Below are 23,864 nucleotides of genomic sequence, written 5' to 3' on the forward strand. Positions count from 1 at the left end.
TATCTAAGAGGGGATAACTTCCAACATGGAAATATTCTCTTTTACCACATTCTCTTCTTTCGGACCTTCTCCTACCACTTCTGCTATCCAAAAGGAATAGTAACATGGAAGACCTGCAATACCTACACCTTTCAAGGCACGAGGGCCACAAAATCCTCAGGTAAAAAAGCATAGTTGACATTCAGGAAGAGGGTGGTATGCAATGTCTGACAGTGATTTTCAAATTGAGCAATGAACTTTAAGCAAGAACTACTCTGTGTTCAGCTACAAGGGCAGGGGAGAAACAAGAGGATCCAGCTCTCCAGAGTTTCACAAATGCATTGCTTGCAGTCTACCTCAAAGACATTTTACCAATAAAAATGCAAATCACTTTAAAGGAACTGGAAAAACGACATTGAATAGAAGCACATACAGGAAGAACATGAAATTCGAATGAGGTCCTTCCTGGAAACTGTAAAGAAAGAGCCTGGATCTCACATAGTCACAGTGAAACAAGCCCTGATACTCCCCATGCTCTGCCATGTCTCTTAAGAGAGGAAAAAATGCCATTTCATTTTTTTTTTGAGCCCTTTGGCTGGACTACCCGTTGCCAAAAGATGGAAAGACTTGGAAGCTACTAATTGTACTTATAAACTGTTCTACAATTTAATCAGTTTATTACAAATTATCAGTTTGAGTGGCTTTGGATTATTTAGTAGTGATACTACAACAGACTAATTTTAGTGGTTTCAGTTAGTGTGGATTTCCTGACACATGAGTAAGAGCCAAACTAGGGTGAGCAAATGGTTTTGCTTACGGTAACATAGCAAGTTCAAAACAACCAAAAAAACCCCAAACAACCTATGTATAATAGTATTTTTAGAAATTTAATCTTAAACGAAGAAGAAATTCAGAGGAAATTCAGAGAAAAATCAAAATATATTAAAAGAATCTCAACTTAATTTTAAAGAAGAGTGGTTAAACTAGTTTGACTCCATCATGGATACTCATTCAGGATTAAATTAATTCCATGCAACTTAGTCCACTTCCAAAATAAATTAATATAAATTAAATTAAGGATACTAATTTTGAAAGCATTCTGAACACGGATTTAATGCAATTTAACTAATCCACTTCAAGTCCAGTTAATGCAGATTAATTTTTAGTGTCCTTGTGTAAATAAGCCCAAAGATCTTTGAACTACTGTCATTAAGAAAGATTGGGATAGTTTTAAGGCCACATACTATAATGTGTGCAAGACTCTATATAAAAAGAATTAGCCTTTATTACAGCTCTTTTTTCCTGCTTAATTTTGTTTTAAAAAGGAATGTTTGAATTTAGATTATTACAGTTTTATTTCTTTTTCTTTAATAAATCTTGTTTCTGGTGCTGGCATTACAATGGGGATGTAGTTTTAGACTAATGCTAAAAGTAATCACAGAGAGAGATTTCCAGCTAGGTCTAGCAACAGTCATAATAAACAGACATTTCTGCATATGTGAATATTTATTTTTACATAGAAAAGAAATTTAGCATTTTATTCTTAAAATCTAAAAAGTAGTGTACTGTGTGAAACCTGTAGTCATTTTGCTATTTTCAGTCTTTAACCCTTATCTATATCTAGGCATAAATCGATTTTAAACATCACAAATAAAGGTATTAATTTACTTTCATGCATAAACTCAAGCAGGTAGTAAAATACTCTAAAATTATCTACCACTTACAGGAAACACTAAGACCTTGCTTACCGTAACTCCCAGGCTACATACAGCAAGAAGGAAAAGAGGAACAGAAATCTGATCTAAACATGGAGCTCTATGGAGATGACCTGACTGCCAGACAAGTAAGACCCAGCTCCCTCAGCTTCAGCTGCCTTCCTGCCATGTCTGAGAAACACTCATTTAAAAACACCAAGAATGGGTGGGTTCTGCTACAACGAAACAAGGAAGAATTCTGTATGGATAAGTAAATACTTGGAGATACTGAATATTTCTCAGCAAGTAAATCCAAAATTTCTTAAATTTGGTAATGAGTTCATTTAATTCAGCTAACAAGTGTTGTGGTTTAACCCGGCAGGCAGCTAAACACCACACAGACATTTGCTCTCCTCTAAAGTGGGATGGGGGAGAGAATCAGGGGAAGACAAAAAACCAAACCAAACAAACAAAAAACCCCACAAAAACAAAACACCACCAAAAAACCCCACCACAACAACTAACACACACAAAACTTGTTGGTTAAGACAATGACAGTTTAATAGGACAGAAAGGGAAAGCAATACTAATGATGACGATATTATCAAAGAATGTACAAAATAAGTGATGCACAATGCAATTGCTCACCACCCGCCGACCCGTGTCCAGGCTGTCCCCAAGCAGCAACCACCTTCCCCAGTCAACTGCCCCAAGTTTACATACTGAGCATGACATCACATGGTACAGAATATTCCTTTGGCCATTTTGGGTCAGCATCTTGCCTGGCTGTGTCCCCTCCCATCTCCTTGTTCGCCATCCAACTTTTCATCAGCAAGCCAGTATGAGAAGCTGAAAAGTCCTTGACTGCTTAGCAAGAACAAAAACATCAGTGTGTTATCAACATTATTCTCATTCTAAATCCAAAACACAACACTATACCAGCTAGTAGGAAGAAAATGAACTCTATCTCGGCCAAAACCAGGACAACAAGAAATCCTGCAAGCTAAGGCAACAATACCTCCTACTAGCCTGTCTTCCCTTGTGCCTCAGCACGGCCTTTCAGAGCTTCCATTCCCACAGAAGGCTGTCCATTGAGTTGCTCCTGCAGATGCTTCCAAGGCTATTTCAAGTCAGAATGTACCAGATTAGCAAAACCCTAAAATTTAACCATTGACTGCTGAACAGACCAGGATGCATTCAGAGAAAGTACTTTAGGTATTACTATGCTCAGAGACCTCTGGCAGAGAGAAATGAACATTGAGTTGAAGACCATAGAGAGCAGCCTCTTCTAGCACAGATTTCTGATTAATGCACCTCAGTTTACATCTGAACAAGACCAGTGCTAGACCTGGGTTTATGCAAAAACTAAACAGTTTTCAGACAATCGAGAATCAGTTCAACCAAAAATTATTTCTGAACTTTAATGAAATAGAGTTGTTCCAGCAAGTATACATGCAAAAAAACATTGGAATGAGAAATTCCTTCTTGTGATGCCTTTTAGGTGAAATACTTGGACGCTTCATGTGGCTTTTAAAGACAAAATTACTTAAATTTTTAAAAGTTAGAACAAATAGTTGACTTCTGAATTTAATTATTATATTCTAAATCTGGTTAAAATCATCCCTTCCTGCTCTTTCTTCCCTTAAAAGTAACCAGCTCCTATGGCACAAATAACTTACAGCAGGGATCTTTACTAGTAAAGCACAGTTCTCTGCTTGTACCCATTAAGATCTTCTTAACAGCATAATCGATGTAAAGCTACTTCTATATCTAATCTTAATCTCCTCAGCAGGTAAATGGGAAAGGGAGATAAGTAGTAGGTATGCAATGCATTATTTCTCTCATCTACCCAATTCTTAATTAAGGAAATGCTGAGATCTCAAGTGAAGAGTTCAAGGGATGTCATTTCCCCTTCCTTTCTTGCTCCTCTGTTTGGGAGCAGGTCATAGTTATCCTATGGTAAATAGACTGGGAACCATTTTTAGGTCACCGACAAAATATTTATGTGAGAAACTTGGAGCAATCAAATAATCACAGAGTTTTTCCTACAGCTGGGATGATCTAATTCCAAACACTCACCAGTTTAAGACTACATGTCATATATATAGCTACTTAAAAACTCATTTGCACAGTTTTATCACTTCTGCTGTCAAAAACTAGGAAATTCCTATAATTTGATTTTAACCTAAAACATCTTAAAATAGTAACACTTATAGTCAGGTTCTAAGATCTACTTGTAAATTGAACCTGAAATCATGTTCTGTCAAGGACAGATTTGCAAGTTCTTAAATCACTACTTGTTTCAGCCAATGATCAAACAGACTAAACAAGTGCAATTAAAAAACAAAAAAAGTAAATTAGCACATTTTCAAATCACTTTTGAAAGTTATTCTCATACTGAAATGCTTCCAAAAAAAAACCTTGTAACCTAAAACTCTGCTTGGCAGCAATTAGTATAAAAAAATTACAGACCGCAAAAAGACTGATTAATGTACTTCCTGCAGCTCAAAAAAAAAAAAATGTCATGACTCATGAGCATGACAGGTGCAAAAGAATTAAAAGTCGAGGAGAGAATGCCACACTACCAATTTCAGACAGCTTTGCACTGTAGATATGTTTAAATATAAGCATCTAGATTAAAAAAAAAGGTAATCTTATGCACCCATAACTGAGCTAGTTCAGGTAGTAGCGCTACCTGCAGTGACAGGCTGGATTTTTTGTCGGGTTTCTCACAGGAGGCTTAAATTGTTTACGATGATGACAATGGTAGACATTGAAGGTGAGGAACTCTGTGAGATCACATAATGCAGTGAAAGAAAAATCTGTATTGAACATAAAGAAAATTTCATAGAGAAAAGGCATTTCATTCAGAAAATGTAATTATTCATTTAATTATAGCAAATAGTGCTAAGGCTAAAAAAAGCTAAAACATCAATAGAACATCAAGATCATAACTAAATCCAGTTGCCATAGAAAATGTAAAACACTAAAAGGAGAAGGATGTGGAGACATATAATCATTTGATATGACTGTTTCATGCCAGTTGTATGTAATTTGTATCATTTGCCTGTAAAGTACACACCTGAATCAATCCTGGTCTTCAAAAGGCTTTGCTCAAACCAAGACTCCTATCTGGACCTTCTGCACAACAGCTTTAACCTGACATCAGTTGCTTAAAAACGTGATCACTGCTTTTCAGGTTTGAACAGCTTGGCTTCTGTTACAATTCCTAAGAGAGGCTACCTCCTCAAATATTCCGCCTCCTTACCCCAGGTTTTTGTATAATCATAAGAGTCTAGTTAGGTAAATACTAAAGTGAAAAGCAATCTATACACACACAGCTAGAATGGCCTGGAGGGTGTGCTTATTGCACACTAGGCTCCCCCAGAAGTAGATCGGCAGACCTCATAAACAGAGTTGGAGCAATACTGTAAGTTGAGATATTCACCTCCAAGCCCCTGAAGCAAAGTAGAATTCCCTGTCCCAAGCGGTTCCAAATCAAGTAGAGTGGCCTTAAGCTTCAGTTTCCCACTTCTAGACTAGTCATTGAGACTCATACAGTCTGAACAGAGGCTGCGAACAGCAGGCTGGTGAATTATGGAAACTGCCAAGCCTCAGAATAGGTTTTGGTTTTAATACCATCAGTTCAGCAAAAGTACTGCAAGGAACCCTTCCTGAAATCATATGGGCTGTTGTTCTGATGGACCTTTGCCAGGTATCACTCCGAAACACTTCCTACATTTCGTGTAATGCTTTATCCCTACAAACTTAATCCACAGAAGTCCCACTGATCATTATACCATTAATTTCATTTAAATCATTCTTCACTTGCTTTCGGGGGATTGTTCTCAGAGTAAGAGCCCTGTTGTACAAAGACACACCATCATAATCTAGTCTTTGCCAAATACAGCTGTGAGCAGTTATTGTGCATGCCTTTGAGTTTTATGTAACTTTCCTTTGGCTTACCCACATGGAGAAATATTAAAATAAATTAACATTTTACTGGTTCTCTAATTGGAAGTGTCTGTTTGAAACAAATATGTTTATCAAACAGTTTGACTGGGAAAATACATTACTGTAGCTGTAGTTACCCAAATTACATGCTGTCTAAAGCAAAAAGGGCAAAAGCCATCTGGCTCCATATAACTTACATTTTCTAGGCAGCTTGCAGCTGGTTCTGATTAAGCAGCATCTCAGTACTCCAAGAGATCTATTTTTAATTCTGCAAGTCTATTTTTAGGGCTCACACATCCAAGGCACATGGTGTTTACATTAATAAATGAACAACCGCCTACAGTTAAGAAAAGCTTTGTGCAATTCTTATGGCACAGTCACTGTGCAACATAGATGGATGGTTAAATAAAACATCATGTGTACTATTTAAAGAGACCTTGCCAACCTCCTGGCTCCTTGCAGGACTGCAAAAAGCAACTCTGGAGAGCTTGAACAGCAGGAAGGAGATGGTGCTGGACAACAGGATGATTTACTTCAGAAGTAACATTAGGTTGCATGTCCCAGGAAGAGACTACTTATCTCCTGGCCCAACCTATCCCCCCAAAAAAGAGTGTACAGAATTACCCAGAATGTACAGATTACCCAGACAGCTTATCTCTGTATGTCATGCAGCCACATGTATAAGGCAGTGTAAATACTGTCCTTACCATCTAAGAGCATGCTTTAACGAAGAGGAAAACAACGTACAATTTACAATAACGGAAAGCTGTTATTAAAGGTCAAACTGTCAAACAGTGGATATTGCCAAGTCCAGGCAACACTAGCAGACCTATTTGCAGGGGTTTTTTTATAGACAGACACATACACACACAGTGCTTTCATGTGATTTTTGATTGTAAAATAGCAGCACATTCCTGTACCTTCAAAACATCCCTTTCACAAGGATATTAAATACATGCACTAGAAAGGTTCAAGATAGGACATGGCTCTGGGATGCTGTTTGGGTTTTTTCATTTGGTTGGTGTAGTTTTTTGTTTCTGTTTTGGTTTTGTTCCTTTTTTTGTTTTTGTTCGTTTGTTTGGGGGGGGGGGGTGTTTGTGGTTTTTGTGTATTGTTGGTTGTTTTTTTTTTAAGTCTGTATTTTTTCATTCCATGGTACTAAACTGCAACATCATATTTTAGGAGTGGTGGAAAAAAAGACCAGTAACCACCTGTAATGAAGTTAAACATAGTTAAGCTAAAGCTAATCCATGCTACAATTTTATAATACTAACTCAATTTTTCCCAGATTTGCAACCTATTGTTGCATAGACCACTGCAGACAGTACGTGTATCCTCCTCCACCTCTGATCCCCCACTCTTCCAAATCAAAGCAGGCAGCTGCACCCACCAGCACGAGCTGGCCAAGGGAGCTGCTAACGCTCTTAGGGAGGATGTGATCCCAGAGTTTGGTTCTGGATTAAAGTTATACAGAAAGGACTACTAGTCCTGAATGTAAAAGGTTTTTACTGCTTCCAGAAACCCTTCCCCGAGGTAAGAAAATACAAAACATGACAAAAGCAATCCAGGTATCCCTTTAACAATCAATTAAAGGAATTTGTTATTCCACCTCACATCCCCTGAACTACCTCAGTAATATAACAGACTTTAAAACTAGTGGCAGCTAAATACCTTCAAATCTCATCAGTGGGAACGTTTTCAGCACCATAAAGTACCGACTAGCTGTAAAGTGTTAGCCAGCTTTGAAACAAATCTCCATTTCAGCAGCTAGCCATGCAGCGCACTGAGACGCTGGTCCCAGTTCCCTTGTGACACTGAGGACCAGTGCCAAGCGGAAGGGAGGCTATTTCCCCAGGAAGTTCTTTTAAAAATTTCTTTTCCTTACTCACACTTTAGACACACTCATTCTCATGTATTCTTAAGTTTCTGCATATGTTTTCTCTCCATAGGTTTTTTCTTATGTACTTGTTGCATACGCTTTTGAGCCATGTCCAGTGCTTACCTCTGCCCCTTTCCACTGCTTTTAAGGTCTCCACCCTATCTCATTTGCCCTTCTCTATGTTGCTCTCAAGTCACTGTGTCACTATTCTTTTTCCTAATTCTCCTCTACATGCACATGCTCCTTTTGACTCAGTTGATTGGCTGAGGAGTTTCGTACTATTACTGAAAGAACTATACTGTCATATTCCCATGTATAGATACATCTGCAGCCCAAATACATCTACTGCAGTCATTTGTTAGTATCTCCCTGCCAAAGAAATGAACGGTGTCTCCACAACTCTACAGGTACTCCTAATCAGCTCATCGAAATCAAAACATTATTTATCATCTATCACAATTCCTTGGATGGTAATGGATTAAGGACTGCTCACAGGAGTAAACTTTCTTGCATGTTTGCTCAGAGAGGGCAAGTAGACCCTTCAAGTGCATCCAAGGACACACCATGTAAGGCATGTTCTAATATGAGGGTTTGGAAAGGTAACACATTAAAGTCACAGAAGTAACACAGGGGAAAGATGTGCTATGTCATATAGTAGCACTGTGTTTTGAGCCGAGTTCCTATCTCCTACTCTTTACGAAATAGCTGAACAGAGAAGACAAAACAGTAGCTATTTCAGGATTTTCCTGTCCTAGCTTACACTTACTTGTGGATTTGTCCACACAAAATTTTTCTAGGGCAACTGCTGAACGTTTCTATATAGAAAAAAAGGATATTAATGAGGATCTGAGGCAGCTTTTGAGCAATGCAAGAGTGTTCTCTGCACCCACAGCAACTGCTGAAAGACGATTTGGGGATATCTAAATGAGCTGTATTCAGCTTAAGTCACTAAAGATATACTTCAAGGCTAGAGGAACAGCCACAGGCACCTTAGAGGAAGCTGTGAAAGATATCTGATGTCTGTTTTCTTCATGCAGCTTGAAGTGTGCATATTGTGCACTGGCCTTTATTACAGGGCACTGCCTCAAAATAGTACTGTCTCAAAATACAGAGTAGTTGTATTTTTCCCACTGTTTATGCTGCTTTTTATTTTTTTAAAGCAGGGATTCTGCAATGCTTCTTCCTATTAATTAGCTTCTCTATAAGTGTTGGCATCACTATTGAGATTCAACTCCCTCTATCCTTAGCAAGGAGATTTGGTTAAATGCAGGCAGCATATGGGCTGCATGTTCTAGCAAGACAAAGGATTGCTAATGCTGCTCCCGAGTCAGAGCTGAGCGTTTCCCGAAACGGTGAACGTATCTTTGCCCCCTGCTCTGATTAGCAAGGGATGCAAGTCACACAACACAGAGCACATATGGTAACTCACAGAAAAAAAACCTTTTTTCCTTTACCACGGCTGAGATCAGTACTCCTTTGTGAATTTCCCACTCATGTCAGATCATTCTTCACCACCCAGGATAGGAAGAATCAAGAATACAGACATGAAGCTTCTATAAATGGATGACACAGACATTCAGTTTTGAAAAACCTATAAACAGATTTCTGTGCAGCACAGATGCAGCCTTACACAGCAGGACATGGAGGAAGCCGTGGGTGAGCAGTCGGCATCTACATCACTTCTGCCATGGCAATGTCCTACAGTCAGGAACTGAGGGGCACAGAACCTGGTTAATACATAATCCAGACACTCAAGAGTGACTATGTCTGCAAACAGAGGGTTATTAAGCAACGAGAGAGTTGTGAACAATAACTTCTTGCACAATTTTACTTTTCTGTAATGGAAATTTTTCTTTAGTTTTTACTTTCTATACACACTTTCTGAATAGCAACAGCTCAAGTATCAAAGTCAGATAAAGCACTGCTTTGACAATGTCAAGAAATAAAATTTCTTGACATAAAGAACCCTTCAGAGAAAGGTTCAAGAACGAACTGTTATGATACAACTTTGGAAAGATGAAAGATGCCTTGGATAGAGCAGACACAGAACACTTGTTCAGTTTGAAGCAAAACTGAATAACTCAAAGAGCATACAACATCTGCAGATAAAAGCAAGTTGGGAGAACTACAGGCACTTCAGAATAGAGGATTAGAATTCTACCTATCTCAAAAGGAAAAGCTAAATGTCAATGAAATGAAATGCAAAAGCAAATGTAAAAAAATAAACTTTGGGAAGAAAGCAAAAATAAAAAACAATGAACAAAACTAAAAAAAAACCCTCTATCTCCTGTCTGCAATAGAGCATGCTAAAAACTAAATTAGTCAACAGTGGAAAACTGTTCAAAGAACAGGCAACTCACATCAGTAAGGGTGGAATGAACAGAAGATGCAAGGTATTTCAGTATCATCACCCAGAAAATAATATTTCCAGGTGGCACATTAAGAATCTAAGAGAAAACTGAAGAGATATTTTAAAGTGTGCTTTATGTGAAAATGTTAAAGAAATGGATTTTTACAATCTTGTGGGCCATAAAGACACACTAGCAAACACTCTCCTAGGAAAAGAATATTGAACAATGAGGAGAGAACTAGTATGACAGAGGTCACTAGTTCTCAGGTCTTCAGATCAAACGGTCATTAACTGCAATTCAGAAAGGATACTTTGCATAAGAATTCAGAAATTTAAAAATAACTCAGTGCTTTGTTTTGGCAGAAACTGGCAGTATGTTAAACCGAGAACGTTAAACTCATAGGAGTTGTGTCAAACCATCTCAGGTCACCTTCCTTTTTGCCAGAATTCCCAGCCAGAGGCCAGCACCTCTGGGAGACCTAACTCTAGAACAGACATTGAGGTTGACAACACCAACAACACAGGCCCAAGAACTACACTCCTCACCAAAAGCAGACAGTACCCTAGGACTCCTGACAGAAAGAAGAACAAAACATTAACCAGGTATTATATGATTTCAAAATCCTGCCCCACTGTGAGCAACACTCCAAGATAAGATATTTTGTTTTTAAAAGTTTAATGTGGTCCGAAACAGATTAACAAAATTACCAGAGTTTACAAATCACTTTTTTTTTTTTTAAATATGCCCTGGAGCAGATTCAAACCATGAGTTTTGTTGCTTCAGCAGAACTTGCTTCCACCCCACAACGTGCACATCATTGCCTGAAGCAAATTCTGTCCCGCGTCCTGAATCAAATCATACCTTGCGGTCTCTCTAGCAGTAAGTTAATTTCTAGATAAAGATATTACACACACTATGACATTTCAGAATTTGTAATGAAGTTTTGAAATTGTCGCCAGCTTCAAAATAAAAGTGCTACAAAATAGTCCTGCTTTTTGCAAGATACCTCATCTGCAAATTACCTATTGTGTTATAATTATCACTGCAGAAACACTTATTCTGCAGAAACACACGGGCTGCCAGAGACAAAATTAGAAGGTGGTGTGTGGGTGGCAAAAAATCAAAAGTTAGCAAACACACTTTTTTAGGGTATTCAATATAATCAACAGTCATGCAGCCAATCTAATGAATGAAGAAACTAAAAGTTTTTATTCCTGGTGTCTTATTTAATTTTCTATATAATGTAACACTTTAAAAACAGATCATTACCAAAAATGTAGCTGTTATAAATTTACACAGGAAAATATTAATTGCATCGATCTTTGAACAAAGCATATGGCACATACTTCTAACTGCTTTGTATTGCATGTACCTTAATGAACATGAAAGACCGCCTGGCAGTCAGATGCTGAAATATCACTTCAAAGGTGTATGCTATATAACAGATGATGTGACCTTGTTGGCCATTTCTTTCAGCTATGGAGCTGAAAAACAAAAACGTTCACTGAGCCTTCAAATTCTGCATGGATAGAACTGGGAACTCTTTAGTATTTGGAAACCAGAAATGACCAGTAAAGTGATGTGTGAAGAAGTCCTTAGTATTTCTTTCCAGTTTTACCTAGGGCTAGGTAATCCCACAGTTTTGGAGACCGACTACGCTTCACCTGCTGAAAGATCACTCCTGATTTTCCTCTCAAATGTAGTACCTGAGTTAAACACTCTTTCCTCCTCCCTCTTCTTTCCTCACCTTGCCAATACCATCGATTGTGTAGTAAACCACAGTGAGGAACACATCCAAGCTAAAACCAACCCTTTTTTTCTTGGGAACAGCTGAGCCTGGATCAGTTCCCAAATGTTTCACCCTGTGGCCACACAAATAAATACACCTGGCCTGACTGAGCAGTCAATGAGAAGAGTGAGAACAACTGGCAAGCAGTCACTGGCACTGCCATTGAAAAAGTCACTTCTCAAAATGTAACCTTCCCTTGGCGGCTTTTTGAATCATATAGTTGCCCTGCTCACAGCCTCCCTCTTGCTCTCCCTTCAAAGATGGTACTGACACCCCTTGCACCCCACCCACAACCCCCCTACCCCCCCGAAAATAAAAAAAATAATACCTCACCCCCGAGCCATGTGGAGTTTGAGCACAGAATGACACATGGCAACTGATTAAATTAGATGGGGCTGGGCCATTTCTTTAGTTGAGCTGGTTCAGATCCTGACTTGATTTAGAATTACACAATATATTTGTTCTCAGAGCAAACGCATATACCTAGGGATGGCTTTACAGTTTGCACTAAAGGGTTTGCATCAAGTGAAGCTGAGCTTTCCTAAGGTAAGGCAGGACACCCCCACTGCATAAGCTTCCAGTGAGCACAGTAACTTCGGCATTACAGACAGAAGACGTAGAAGCAGAGTTGGTTAAGTATTTCCTGGGAGACTGGAATCCAAACTTCTAAGTTTGGAGGCTTTCCAAACTTATCCAGAGCAATAGCAGACTTCTATTCATTAAAAACACGTGAACATTTTGTCATACATCTAGTGACAATTTAAGCAACTTTAGGTGGTTGTTGGGATTTACATTTGGTAAGGATGAGTCACAGGAGGAATGAGGCCCCCATAGTTACTCAGCATATTCCAGTGGTTAAATACCAACACTGCTGAAAAAAGGGAGCCCCATTTCTCATCTGAATTTGTCTAGTTTCAGCATCCATCCACAAGATATCATTAAATCTTCCTGTTAGGAATAAGCATTGCATGTATCCGAAATCTTTTGCACATTGGCACTCATATGTAAAAAGAACCATCCATCACATCGTCTCTCAAGCTTCAGCAAAAGAAGACAGATTGAATGGTTGAATTGCTGAAGCTTCTTTCAATAAGGTATATTTTCCAGACCTTGTATTATTTCTGCAAACTTTTTTCAAATCCCTTTCTTAAGTGTTGCTATCAGAATTGGAACTAGCACTCCAAGAACAGTTCTGTTCACTCAGTCTAAATGGAGACTAAAGGAAAAGTTTTGCTTGGCTCTACCCATGTCTCCTTTCTGTGTTGAGAAGCAAACTAAGACATATTATTGACTAATCCAAAGCTTCTGTCTGCATCTTCAATGCTGGATCTGGCCATCAAAGTAGAAGGATTACTTACTCTCAGTATTCACCTCCCATGTCATAACAAAGCCCGTGTGCTTTATTAGCTACCGCAGGGCACTAGCTTCTCTTTTTCATGGTTCAGGGCATTTATCATGACTTACAGTCAAAAAACAAACAAACAAACAAACACATTCCTGTGTATAGATAGACAATGAAAGACTGATAGTGGAAAGCTATCAGAGAGGACTATCAAGTCAGGGCCCTGGAGCACACAGCCTACAAGGAGAAGCTGAGGAAGCAGAGCTTGTTTAGCTCAGTGAGAAAATGACTAGGGTGGTGGCTGAAGAGCCACCTGCCACTAATTGGAGGAGAGTTGCAAACAGCACGCAGGCACATTTTTCTCAGTGCTGTTCAATGCCAGTGAAAGGCTCCACAGCCACAAATTCTAGCTTGGAAGCTCAGACTTCTCAGCAGAAAGACAGTATTCAAGCAAGATGCCCAGGGAAGCTCTGCAGATCTCCAGCCCTTGAGGGTTTCAAGGCTTATCTAGAGAACATCCTGCCTGACCTGACCCAGTGTTGGCAACAGCCCTACAGGACCTCTAGAGGACTCTTCTAATCAGCATTCTGTGATTCTCCTCTTCTTAAGTGCCACATTCTTTGTTACTCCTATTTGATTAAAATGCATATTTTTCAAAGGAATTTACTTTATCAAGTAGGATTATATAACCAAATTTATTCCAGTGTAACTGATGTTAGCTTTACCAGATTTAATATTTCTTTTCCTCTATATAACTGATAAAAATAATCAGTAATGCTAAACTAATAATAGATTCCTACAGATATCCACTAGGAAAACCTGCAGGGGATAACTGTTTTCCCTATGTGCAATGCTTTCTGAAACCTGTTAGCCAGTTTTTTATTTTACTCAGGGCTGTAATGAATTTGGATAGTGTTATTTTTAACAGATTCTCACATACCACAGAAGTCTAATTATATTCCTCAACAATTATCTTTATCAGGCAGTCCTTCTATAATCAAAATCATTAACGATTTGTCCAAAAACTTCTTTCTTAGAACCGTGTTAGCAGACATTTTTAACATCATATAACATACAACATATAATGACAGAGAATGCAGTCTTCTGACGTGCCTTTCCTATGGTCACTCAAAATATAAACACATGTATTTACCTATTTAAAGTAGACATGACATACAGCTATTTAAAACATATAGCATTCTGAAGTCTGGTTTAGAACATTTAGAAATCCGTTTTGGCAGTTATGTTTATATTGTATTCAAGTTATCCATGTATGTATATTACACATATTATACACATTACATTATACATATATTACACCTGATGTTTAATATTTGAGTATTGCTGAAACAGTGTTGTTGTTGTTGCTATGAGATGCAAAACCAAAAACTTAACTCCCCCAAGAGCAAACAGAGAAACATTTGTTTCCCCTTCTACGCTGTTACCTTTATGCACACTGAACACCACCACAGGTGCCAGTGAAAAAGATAAAAAAGGTATAAATGATATTTCATTGAAGATGATTCTTTCAATATGGAATTGTGGTTTTGTGTCATTTGTCTTGCATCCATGCTGAATCACATGCTTGCCCAGAGTATTCCCATACACAGCAAAACTCAGCATGTCTCCATTTACAATGCACTGAAAACAAAGCCTTTGACAAGCAGCAAAAATTAAGGCATCGAAAATACTTCTGCATCGAAAGCCCAGATCTCTCATAACAAGAGAGCTGTTCAGAGTTTCATTCTGTAAGTAAATACATTTTTTTTTCAGGATATACCAAACCATACTAGCTGGGGAGCCAAAAGCCAATTCATTTATTCAATGTTGCTACATTGACTTAAACTATATTTAGCTGGTCTTGCTCCCGAGACTCCAATGAAAGGGCAACTGTGCCATCTTGATTTAACGAACTAATTAAAGTAAAAAATCTGATGGCTCTGACAGGACAATGAAATACTGTATTTTGTCAATGGACAATAAATTTGATTACCATTTCTACATGTGTGTGTTTTAAGTGCCTAAGTGGCACTGAGCATAACTTATACACTTAAAATGAATAAAAGTTTGTGACTCAAAAAGCCATTCTGAAGACTCTTTACAATCTTTATAAACCACACTGAAATTAAAAAAAAAAAACACAAAAACAAACAAAAAACCAACCAAACAAAAAACCACAACCCACAGAAACAAACAAACAAAACACAAACACAACTAACACACCTTTTAAGATTTATTCCCAGAGAGCTAATTTAGCTGTTAAATTGCTAAGCACTACTGCTCAAAAATTAAGACCTGTGCTTTGGCTACATAGAACAACAAAACAGCTTGAAAGACAAACTAGCAGACAAAAACACCTAGTGGCTAATATTAACAAGTGGTTCCTGAAAGGAAAAAGACAATACAACTGTAGTTTTCAAGCACAGTATCTGTTTGAAGAGACAGATGTACGCACAGGTTAAATTTTGCACGCATAGACCATGTTAAAGCACCGCAAAGTTATCTCAAAACACTCTCCAGACTTGCTTCCTGCAGTTAACCTGAATTTGTAGAAAGTAGTAACTGATCTCACACCACACTGGCTACATGGCTTGTGTTGTGATTATTTATTTACTTAAAATTTGAAAGTTAACATACAAAATGACAGACCTCCATGAACATGTGCATGTGTAAATACACACGAGAGGACAACCATGACACTTTGATGCTTTCATTATCAATTTTAATGACAAATGGTGTAAATTTCTTCTAAAAGACAAAAAAAATAAAGTAGCTCAATGTATTTACAAACTTTTAATTACTAGCAACTGAAGAATATGATGCTTCTGTGTGCACGCAGAATTTTATTAATTATTTGGTTGTCTTGTATATTAATTCCCCTGTGGCAAAACGTATTTTGGATCCAAATTTTTCATTCATGCTTGTGAAGTATTGGGATTTTACCCAGAAGCACCTAGATAATGATGTCAGGCTTAAACTATTATGAGAAAAATACAGAGACACAGAAAGAGAGTCTATAAAAAGTGACTTCTTCTATATTTCATAAGGGCAAAACTAAGATTTATATCAGCCTGAGGCTATTTTGGACTTCTGTAAGGAGATTCAAGAGGTCAAAATCTGATCTGCACATCTGAGTCATGCTTTGCATTAAATGTTAAAAAAAGAAAGAGGTGCAGTGGGGGAAGAATCCTTCATTTCTACATTTTATTAAGTCTGAGCTTATAGATTTTACTTCTTCCTTTTTGATATCTTAAAGAGCTGCTGTAGTCTGTTACATACAGATATATATATTGATATATAGATAACTTATGTCTTAATAGATAACAGTTATTAATCCTGAAACTTTTTATGCCATATTCAGTGAATTCACCAAATAGTCATGACAAGGAACAGACATACTTGATTCCTTCAGTCTATAATGAGAGGTCCAAAAGAGGTCCATGCAGTCAGCTTCAATGGAACTTGAATACCTGCTGAAACACACCTATTTCCTACTTCATTTCGGACTCAAAGTTCTCTTAAATGTTTTAACAAAGACTGACAAATTATATTTTAGAGTAAGTACATACATGATCATTCATCAAAATATTCATCTGTTCACATCATTTACTGCTGGTGCAGAGATGGCTGTTTACTGGACTGCAAGGTAACATTTCACTGCATCTTAATTTTAAAACAGTAGTGGAAATGCCATTTTGGAGCGTTTCCTATACTTAAAGAAATTCAGAATCAAGAGGACAGAAGAGTGATCCAAAAGTAGGAACTGTCAGAATTCGGTACATGACTCCTCTTCTCCACTCAGCTTATTAAGAAAAAAATTCACCTTCTGATTGACTACAGCAACAGACAGCTCTTACAAGATACTAAAGACCTGGAAAAATAAGAGCAGAAGAAGTTTGAACAGGGATTTCCAAAACAGTACATATCAGACTGGGTTTTTAACTCAGAAATTACAGATAGATAAGAGAGCTGATTTCACCTAGGTGCAAGTAAGTAAACTGCACACAATATGACCTTGTCCTCCTCAGCAGCAGGCACATGTTGATGTGCTTTTGAAAACCGGGGACAGTGAAAAGCGCTCTCACCCAAACCAACGACCAGCTTCCCACTGCAGCATTTCACCTGTTTGCAACAGTAAAAGGAAGAAACTGGATAAGCTGGATGCGTGGTTCACCACTGGCACACCGAGGTACCAAACACTGCTAACTGAGCAATAATAGCGTGCAGAATCTAGAAACCTGCTGGATGGGTCAGAGTTCCAGGTATCTTTCTTTCTGCATCATCTATTAATATTACTTGCCCCTCCTCCTTAACAGAAATTATTCTACCCCAGGTGATGTCATGAACGACTTTATGGGTTGCTGCTTTGTTTTGTTATAGCATTTATTTAGCTATTCCAATGTTACTCTGCTTTTCACCATGAAGTAAAAAGCACAAAATCTGAAAGATCTGGGTGACAGGAAAGGCAAGGAAGAGAAGATAGGAGATCCTTCTGGACTTACTCCTCTTCTCAAGTTACAAAAAGAAAACCTACAGTCTTCATTCCTCCATGATCTTTATCTTTACAGAAATATTTATAGTCCACCCTTCCCCATAGGTGTTTTTTTCCTTTGAAAAAATCTGGACAAGGAATACCATATCAACACATGCTTTAAATAAAGCAATCTCCTGTTCAGAAAAGTAACATTCTTTGCAAGGGTTGGAATCCTTGGAAACTGAGGAGGTAGGCACATAACAAACAATCCCCAACACCACCACCAGGTTAAGAGAAGATGTATTTTGGAGTTATCTCTAACTGTCTAATACTTTGAAATATATCTGTGTGTATTAATTCACTTCTGGGTATTATTTAGTATTTAACAAAAGAAAGTCTCTCTAAAAAAAGTTAACTGTTCACTATAAAAATATTTTATTTTTCTGTCCGATGTTTTTTATGCACACAGATCAGTTCAGAACAAGCAATGGCAACAGGATGTAAACATTTCCTTAATGATCTTACAATTTATAACAAGCAAAGCAAACAATCAAGCATCGGCACCTTCCCCTCTTGGGATTCAACATTTACTTTATAGTTCTGCAGATTAGCAAGAGCCTGGTCCCTTAAGGTTCAGAGAGTTGAGATCAATTTAACAGGTTACAGTGTTATTGCAAGTAGATGTTGCTACACTGGAGACCTGTTCATTGCATCATACAATGTAAGGAAATGCTTCTGTGCACTGGTGCTGCAAACAAAACCTCTCCAAAGAGGTTGCTCAGATAATATTTGAATTAAATACCCCTGATTTTTGGTTGTTCCACATCAGGTCTTTCAATAGACTTTCAGACAATTTAGGTAAGAAAGGAAAGCAATTCTAAAGAAATAAACATTTTCTCCACTTAGCATATCACATTGTAAAAATACAGAGAATATTAGCATAGCACACAATACTCAAAGCTTTCTACAGCACTTCAGAATTTTTTAATTGACAGAACGAGCCATCCATGAAGTGGGCTGGCCTACACCATTCATTTACTGAGTAATACTGCTTTACCAGTTTGCCTTTTTTTCTGTTGTTTTGGTTGGTTTGTTGTTTGTTGTTTTTGTGTTGTTTTTTGTTGTTGTTGTTTATTGTTGTTTTGAAGCATACTCATCTTCTGTGTAAACAGCATGTGTGAATATACATACACAATTTATATATATGTCAGCTATATAAACTGTAAAATGAAAATGTACACCTACCATTCTGTTTTAACCTACAACCATGACCTAAAATATTGACATTTACAAAACATTACGGAAATTTTCACAGGTCTTATATATAAGACACACGGATTGGCATTCAAATGAGCTAGCATCCTGGTATTGCACAACAGAAAAAAAAAAACAGTGCTTTTAAATACTGTCTATATTAAATGGGAATGCTTAGTTGCTTGATTGGAAATTATTCTAAACTGCCCTAACCATTAGATATAACCAAATATAGGAACCTATTTCCTGAAGAAGCACAAGATTCTCAGAAGTGAAAAAGCAAGAGCACAAAGCCCCCTACTCTAACACCATTAGCCATCAGGCTTTTGCCATTTAAACTATGCACTGTAAATGCAAGACCTGCCTTGCACAGGCTTATCATCACAGGAACGAGCTGTTCATGTCAATGCCAATCCAATTAGTTTTTCTTTTGGAAAACTAGGGATACTTCCTCAACTATTGCAAGTGAAATAAGTGCACCTTGGTATATATTTCTAACCTCACCTTGGAAGCTGAATCAGAATCATAGAATAGTTTGGGCTGGAAAGGACCTTTAAAGTTGGATGGAAATGCCCTTCTATCTCTTCATCTGATAAGGTTCACCTTCATAAAACAAACTCCGGGAGAAAGAAAAAGCAGCAATTACTTTAAGAAGGATGTGTGACTGAAGTCCAAACAAATCCTCCCTTATTTCCATTTCACTGAGGGAAAGAAAAATAAGGATCCTGAGGGTGATGTTGCCCTTGAATACTGCAACTCTGCACGTGCCACAGGGTGTTTTGACATGGCTGGTGTCTAAATAACTCTACAGATAATCAGATTATATCAAATGTTTCTTCACTGGATTTGGAAAGAAAGCAAACATGAATGCGTATTTAAAATCTGTTTCTCCATAGCAATAAGAGTACTGGAAAATCTGCTTTTTCTGAGAGCCAATTTCACATTGGGCTGTTTCCACAGACTACAGCTAATGTAAGAGAAAAAACATTAGAAAGACACCAAATCAACTGGAGCATCTGGAATCTGAACTGCATGTTTAGGAAAGTACAAGATTATTCCATATTAGTCACCACTGGGACAGAGATAAAACAAAGACGCCTTTCTGCTGAATGCCCTGTCATGCTTTGCACGGATAATTCACTTCAAGCGCTCAATTGCATGGTAAGAGGCCGAGTATGAAACCTGGCTATGCTTGACTCTACCTAATGTAAAAGCAGTTATTGCCAGTTTTCAACACTACAATCAACAATTCTCCAGAAATCCTCACTGAATTACAGCTCTATGATATACTGAATTACAGCTCTATGATATAAGGCATCTAGCAGATAAATACAACTCACTATGGCAGTATTTTCCCTGATGCTTTTATAGGCTGTTTGCACAAAACCAAAGCAAGCATAAAGTAAGCCACCTGTAAAGGGTTATTTTACCAACAGAACTAGAAATAGATACTTCAAGTGTGGGTGAACAAAGTGTGAACCATATGGGACGTTGCACAGATTTAAATTGGGGACTCTCTCTCCTTGAAAAAAAACAAAGTCAAGTCATGTTCCATATGCAGCATTCTGTTTCTTTGGAAGTCTGAACACTGGGTACAGCTACTAATAGTTCCTTTTCTATGAGGTGAACCTGAAGTAACTAATTTTGCAGGTATCAGATAAAGCAGGTTCAGGGACCACTGTTAATTCCATACCCTTAAAAGAGGAAACTCTACAGCGAATGCTGTGGGCAAACACGGCTTTAGAGCTTAAAAGAAAAATAAGAGAACAATATTCGCATTCTTTCTTTAAACAAGGCAATTAGACAAAAGTAGATAATTTGATGATTAAATGCAAATATTAAGAATTAAAGTGTTTCAAGATACCTCTTCATGTCCAGTCATGATTAATCAGTTCCTTAATAAACTCTACAAAAAAGTTTTAAAAGCACTGTAGGATTATACCAGTTTAATAATTCAGCTGAGATAAGGTATCCCCAAAATAGCCTTTTTTGCCTCTTATAGCCTTTATCCTGTTTTATGAGACAGTCATATCTTATGCAGCACAGCTGGCATACCAGTCATTTCCCAAATCCATTGTACCAACACAAAGAATTCTCTACATCTTAACAGAGGACAGTGTTCTGCAGTAGTGAGGCATAAAAATAAACAAACAAACTGACCTGGTGTTGTGGAGCTCATTGCTCTTGATGGAATGGTAAGTTGTTGACAGTGTAAAGCCAAACTCTGGCAGAAGTTGTTCAGATTTGGAGGTTCTTCCAAAAGTGGGGAGAATCTAAATAAAACAAAAACACTTTTGACCAATACATTAACAACACATATATATATATATATATATTTTTTTTTTTAATGAGAATACTTATATCGTCCACACTTGAAAAGAAGAACATTTCAAATCATTTTTAAACTAAAGGCTCTCTCTTCCATGTACATTTTTGCTGTAAATTCAAGAGCTGAAGACCACTGAGAACAAGACTAAAAGTAAAAATCCACAAGTTTGAATTACAGCTCATCTACAGTCACATAACAATATTTAAAAGGCAAGGATGAACTAGTCCTTTCTCTTTCCACTGAGATCAGGGAATTACACGAACTAGGGTCTGAAAGACTTGAGGAAGAAATAGCTGGTTTATTTCCTTATGGTCAAGCAGCAGCCACTTCATAGTTTCACTGTAGACATTTGCAGTCAGCATTGAAACATGAATGTGCGGAAACAGAACTGCATTCAAAAGCCTTTCTGGAGTATCTACTACTTCCTTGATCTCCAGTGTTTACATAGTTCAGAATAGAACTTGCTGAAATAATTAGCATGGTTGAATGGATCTCCCACTACCAGCTAATGACTTCTCTGACATCACCAAGATAGCTGCTGACAGCATGAGCTGCTCGAACACTGGGCAAGGAAGGTTCTGCAGTTTGGCTGAGTCCTTTCACAGTCCTTTCACAGCATTCTCAGTTCAATGCTGAAGCACAGGCAAAAGCGTTTCTCTAATATTCCCATCTGCTGAAAGTTTAAAGATGCAGAGAAGAGACTTTCAGGGAACTAAAATATATTTTCATTCAAGCATGACATAGCCAGAGTAAAGGGAGAGAGGAGAAGGTTGTAGCGCATTAAAACAATTGTGATGATCCCATTCAGCCACTGCTCCCAAAGCATCTAAGTAGTCAAAGATAATCTTAGTGCTGAATATTTTAGCAGCTTTTGTCACTTTTTTTAAACCACCAACTGCACATTTAGTTTCAAGCTGAGCTCAGCCAAATTTCAGATAGTAAATTATTATACTTGGTTAAAACGTAATTTAAGTTTAGCATCATTATCGTTCAAGAAAGGGAAATAACGTATTTAGATAAGTAACTTCTGCTTTTATGCCCACTACAGTAGCCTGCTCAAACAGGCATGTTTTGACACATCCAGTACTCCAGCAGATAGCATTTGTAAAAACCCAATTCACTGCTTTTCGCTAAGAGTATGGCTGATGGTACAGAGCATACCCTCAGAAATTCTACAGATGATTCAAAACTGAGAGGAATGCTTCACAGAATAGATTGTTTGGTGCCATTCAGAGGGACTTAAAGAGGCTAGAGAAAATACTGAATGTGGCAATGGCGGCCTCCCTGGGAGAAAGCAAAGGGTTGCCATGTGCCAGTCACAGCTGGTCCAGGCAGCCCTGCAATTGCCACACCTCAGGCCAAAGCTTATTAGTCCATCACCAAAGCTTGTGAAAACATACTGAAGGGCAGAAAATGCTAGACAGAGTGAGGAGAAGTGGGAGAATAAAAGTGAGAAACAGAAAGAACATCAAGGTCAGAGGAAAAGGAGGTGCTCCATCGCAGAGCAGCTAGGCAAAGATCAGTGAAGCAGACAGAGCCAGATTCTTCTCCAGTGAAGCCTTGTGACAGAAAAAGAGGCAGCAATGTGTACAAAATGAAGTATAGGAGATTCCATTTAAATATTAGAAGGCACTTCTTCACTGTTATTGAGGCCAAACACTTCAGGAACAGGCTGCCTAGCAAGTCTGTTGAATCTCCATCCTTGAAGATTGTACAGTCTTGGGCAACCTGCTGCAGTTGACCCAGACTTGAGGAGGGGGATGGACTAGATATCTGCAGAGGTCCCTACCAACCTCAGCTACTCTGCGATTCCATTATGTGGAAGTTAAGCATTTTTCATTTTCATGATTACCATAGATAGCGTCAGCACTGAATATTCATTGTGGCTGAACCTACTGAGAATAACTCCCGTATAAGAAAGCACTCTGTTGGGATCCCCATAAAAATACTTCTGTTAAGGAATTTTGTAAATTCAACTGCACTGGTAGTCTGATATTTTATGAAGTGGTGGTTGGCATCCTGCCTGATACTCTATTTCCATATATTTCTTGTAAATGCAAAGCTTTCACTTAGCTGAATGTTGTTGTTCAGGCTCAGCTTTAACAACTCCTTGCAAACACGATACAAGGCTCATATTGTCACATTTAGAAACATGAAAAATTCCACATCACTATATACAGAATTATATTCACAACACTGACACTCTCATTCAAATACACTTCTTCTGATAAGCTGACATGCATCATTTCCCTCTTTGTACTGAAGGAAGGTCATGGTGTAAACTAGACACTATGAACTGCAGCGCCACAATTTTTAATGTTAGCACTTAACCAAAGGAAAAAAAGAAAAAAAGTATAGTGCTGGCCACAGTGTGTTATCATTTCAAGTGAGGCACTACAGTCCTTGAGAGATGCATTTATACTCCACCTCCACCCACAAAAAACAGCACAGAGTTCTTGATCAGTCAAATCCTGAATGTACTAAGGTACAGCAAGTGGCTTCATGATTCAGTATGGACTATCTGCACTTCCCAAGGCATTCTATTTTAACTGGATGATAATTTATCCTCTACTTGTTCTCAACTTGGCATATTAGGCTATAACACAACATACAGCAAATTATCCTCTACCTGGGTCTCTTTAGCTTGGAGGAGACTGAGGGGGTAAGCTCATTAATGTTTAAATATGTAAAATATATACATCATATATATGTAAAGGGTGAGTGTCACGAGGATGGAGCCAGGCTCTTCTCGGTGACAACCAATGATAGGACAAGGGGCAATGGGTGCAAACTGGAACACAGGAGGTTCCACTTAAATA

The 23,864-nt window shown here is 38.0% G+C and overlaps 1 protein-coding gene across 1 annotated transcript in view; it reads right to left on the reverse strand.

Moving 5' to 3' along the window:
• HDAC9 (histone deacetylase 9) overlaps positions 1-20,965 on the reverse strand; it is a gene marked incomplete at its 3' end in the record, with an annotated part of 428,033 nt that extends 407,068 nt beyond the window's left edge. Inside the window, exon 1 of the mRNA XM_082043859.1 lies at positions 20,877-20,965. Within this exon, the coding sequence (XP_081899985.1) occupies positions 20,877-20,895 (19 nt within the window). The 5' untranslated portion in view covers positions 20,896-20,965. The remainder of the gene's footprint in view (positions 1-20,876) is intronic.
• Between the last annotated feature and the right edge of the window lie 2,899 nt (positions 20,966-23,864).

Source organism: Streptopelia decaocto (assembly GCF_964273445.1).
Source record: "Streptopelia decaocto genome assembly, chromosome: 2".
Lineage (NCBI taxonomy): Eukaryota > Metazoa > Chordata > Aves > Columbiformes > Columbidae > Streptopelia > Streptopelia decaocto.